The sequence below is a fragment of the Corvus brachyrhynchos genome, unplaced genomic scaffold, assembly GCF_000691975.1.
Source record: "Corvus brachyrhynchos isolate BGI_N302 unplaced genomic scaffold, ASM69197v1 scaffold408, whole genome shotgun sequence".
NCBI lineage: Eukaryota > Metazoa > Chordata > Aves > Passeriformes > Corvidae > Corvus > Corvus brachyrhynchos.
The window spans coordinates 157970-160558 of record NW_008239759.1 but is presented as its reverse complement, the minus strand read 5'-3'; the positions used below and the strand labels follow the sequence as shown (position 1 = coordinate 160558).

The window sequence follows — 2589 nt, the reverse complement described above, 5'->3', positions numbered from 1 at the left end:
TGAAGAATCTAGATACGTGTTTTTAAGTATACACTCTCTGTGACATAACCAATAACTACCAGGTGTCTTGCTGTTAAATGTGGTGGGTAAGTCAGAGATGTCCTTAGACTAATGATGGCAGGGTGCCTGCTGTGCATCTGCACATTTGTCAAGGTTGCAGTAGCAAGTCCCAGTTTTGTGGTCAGCCATTTGAACAAAGAGATACAGCTTCATTTTCTCTTGTCTATTGGTAATTCCTAATTGGAGATTTAAGTGGTGCATGCAGTGTCTGATTGGTTGTAATTTTGGTATTTGTGTAACTTCAGCTGAGATTCAACTGCTCACTACAGACAGTTGTTTGTATTTCAAAAGTGATGCCTTTCTCTCAATTTGAGAATGTCTGAAGCAGAGCCGGTGTTAATGCATTACTGTGAAATACTTTGTGCTGTTGAGAACAGAAGTTTAATATGGCTTCGATCACGTAACTTCAGGATCTTTGGAACTGCCTTGCTGTCTTTTACCAAGGAAATATTCAGGCATATCTGGAAGATGATTAGCAACTCTTTGCCATTTATTTTATTAAACATGGTGTTAATAAAAAATAAGTAAGCATAAGCGTACTTTTTATAGGCATGCATGCCAGCAGCTCTACTAGTTGTTATGCATGTGTTGAAATAATAAATCTTGAACCTGATTGTGTATTACTTTGCTGAGAAGGCTGTAGATTTTAAACAATGCTTTAGAGAGTAGTGTTTCTTTTCATACCAGCAGGTTTTGGTAAGTAGTGTTTTGTGTTTAGAATTTAAAGGTTGTAGAATAATATATCACTCAAGAAAAGCTACCATCTCTGCATGTGTTTGAGGTATGCGATAATCTGCTGAAGTATGTATTTAGTGAGGCATATTGATTTGAAACTCTTACCTTTCTCTGAAGCAAGTTATATTTTATCTGTTTGCTGTTCCTCCAGTGCCTCGCGTTCCATGATATTTCACCCCAAGCTCCAACACATTTCTTAGTGATTCCTAAGAAGCCAATTGTCAGGTTGTCTGAAGCAGAAGATTCTGATGAATCTGTAAGTACTCTAAAGGTTTTCTGTATACCAAACTGTGCTTCTTATTACTTCCATAAAGTACTAGGCTGTCCCCCTTTTCCTCTTGACATTTCAAAGAGGCAAAGTAGTTTTCCGATACTATAATCCTTGTCCTCTAGCTTAAAAAGATAATGGAGTTAAAGTTTTCCAGTAAAATTAGCTAGAGAAAACAAAATATGTCTGTATGTGTGGATTTCCCAGGAAAAATGAATTGGTATTTGTTATCTTATAATCCTGATGTCTGTTTTCATCGTTTGCATGCAAGAGTACTTGCTGTAATATGGGCTTGGGGTTTGTTAGCAGGTCAGAGATGAAGAAAAGGAAGGTTAGCTGAGAGGTGCTGAATCTTTCATTTGTAACTATAAACATCGAGCTCAAAGATTTTGTAAACTTTACACGGTAAAATAAAGTTTCTTTTCCACCAGAATTATGTATGTTGTCTGAAGAAGTAGTTGGGGCTTTAACCATGTAATAAATTTAGATTCTCTGACACTTGTAGTCTGTTACAGCCTGGCTTGAAACTAATCAGTAGTTCTATTTTCCCCCTATATTATGCATAGTCAGTCTTTATAGTTTTTCTTGGGAAATGTCAGTTGCAGGCAGACAAGAATTTGAAGAGCAGTGGCTGAATTTCTGAGAATTAACTTACTGGCATATTGGTTCTTTGCTCTCATTCCTTCCCCTCCTGCTCTTTCCCCTTTTCTGTGTGTTTTCTGTTTGTTGTTTTTTTCTTTTTTTTTTTTTCTTTCTCCTCCAGCTTCTCGGGCATTTAATGATTGTTGGCAAGAAGTGTGCTGCTAACCTGGGCCTGACCAATGGATTCCGGATGGTTGTGAATGAAGGGCCTGAGGGTGGGCAGTCTGTCTATCACGTACATCTCCATGTTCTGGGTGGTCGTCAGTTGGGCTGGCCTCCTGGCTAAGATTTGTACACCACAGGAGTTAACTGCATGCATACAAGTTACCACCAAATAGATTTAATATGTTGTCCATCAATCTAGCCACTGTTAGTGTATTGTTTTTTTTAATGTGTGTCTGCAGAGGGTAATAAATGCTCTGAACAATATTCGCACAATAAAGATCAAGCATGTGGGAATCGTCTCTGTCTGGTGTGCATTACTGTTGGAAACAACTCTGAAGTTAAAATTATGTTCTCTGGAGTTTAAAGCATGTAATGTGTTTCGGTCTGCTAACAAGTCTTCTGTAGGTAGTGATTTGCCAAGGCATTTGAAACCTGAAGGTGCAACCGCTTAGCAGACTGTTGTGTCTTTTGGGAAGAAGTCTTCTAAGCTTTTTGAATGTGGTATGTAAATATTTGTAAAGCCAGTGTACGCTGCTGCTGAAACTTTTTTAAAAAGTGAAATTCCAAACATGCTCTTCAAGGGCTGTGTCAGTGAACTGCAGTGTGTTGGGAGCACACCCTGTTGGAGCTTGCTGTCAGTGACTGCATTGTAAGGCTCAGTTTTTCCAGTGAGAATGGGTGAAACGATAGTCTTCATGGCAGCTGTGATAGTTCTATAG

General features: G+C 38.6%; 1 protein-coding gene across 1 annotated transcript; it reads left to right on the top strand.

Annotated features, from left to right (window-relative positions):
- Positions 1-910: 910 nt before the first annotated feature.
- On the top strand, positions 911-2165 carry LOC103621378 (histidine triad nucleotide-binding protein 1; the record flags this gene model as incomplete). The annotated part of the gene is made up of 2 exons (XM_017742727.1): positions 911-1051; positions 1827-2165. Coding segments are annotated over 2 exons (306 nt in total), but the record flags the coding sequence as incomplete, so codon positions are not given.
- Between the last annotated feature and the right edge of the window lie 424 nt (positions 2166-2589).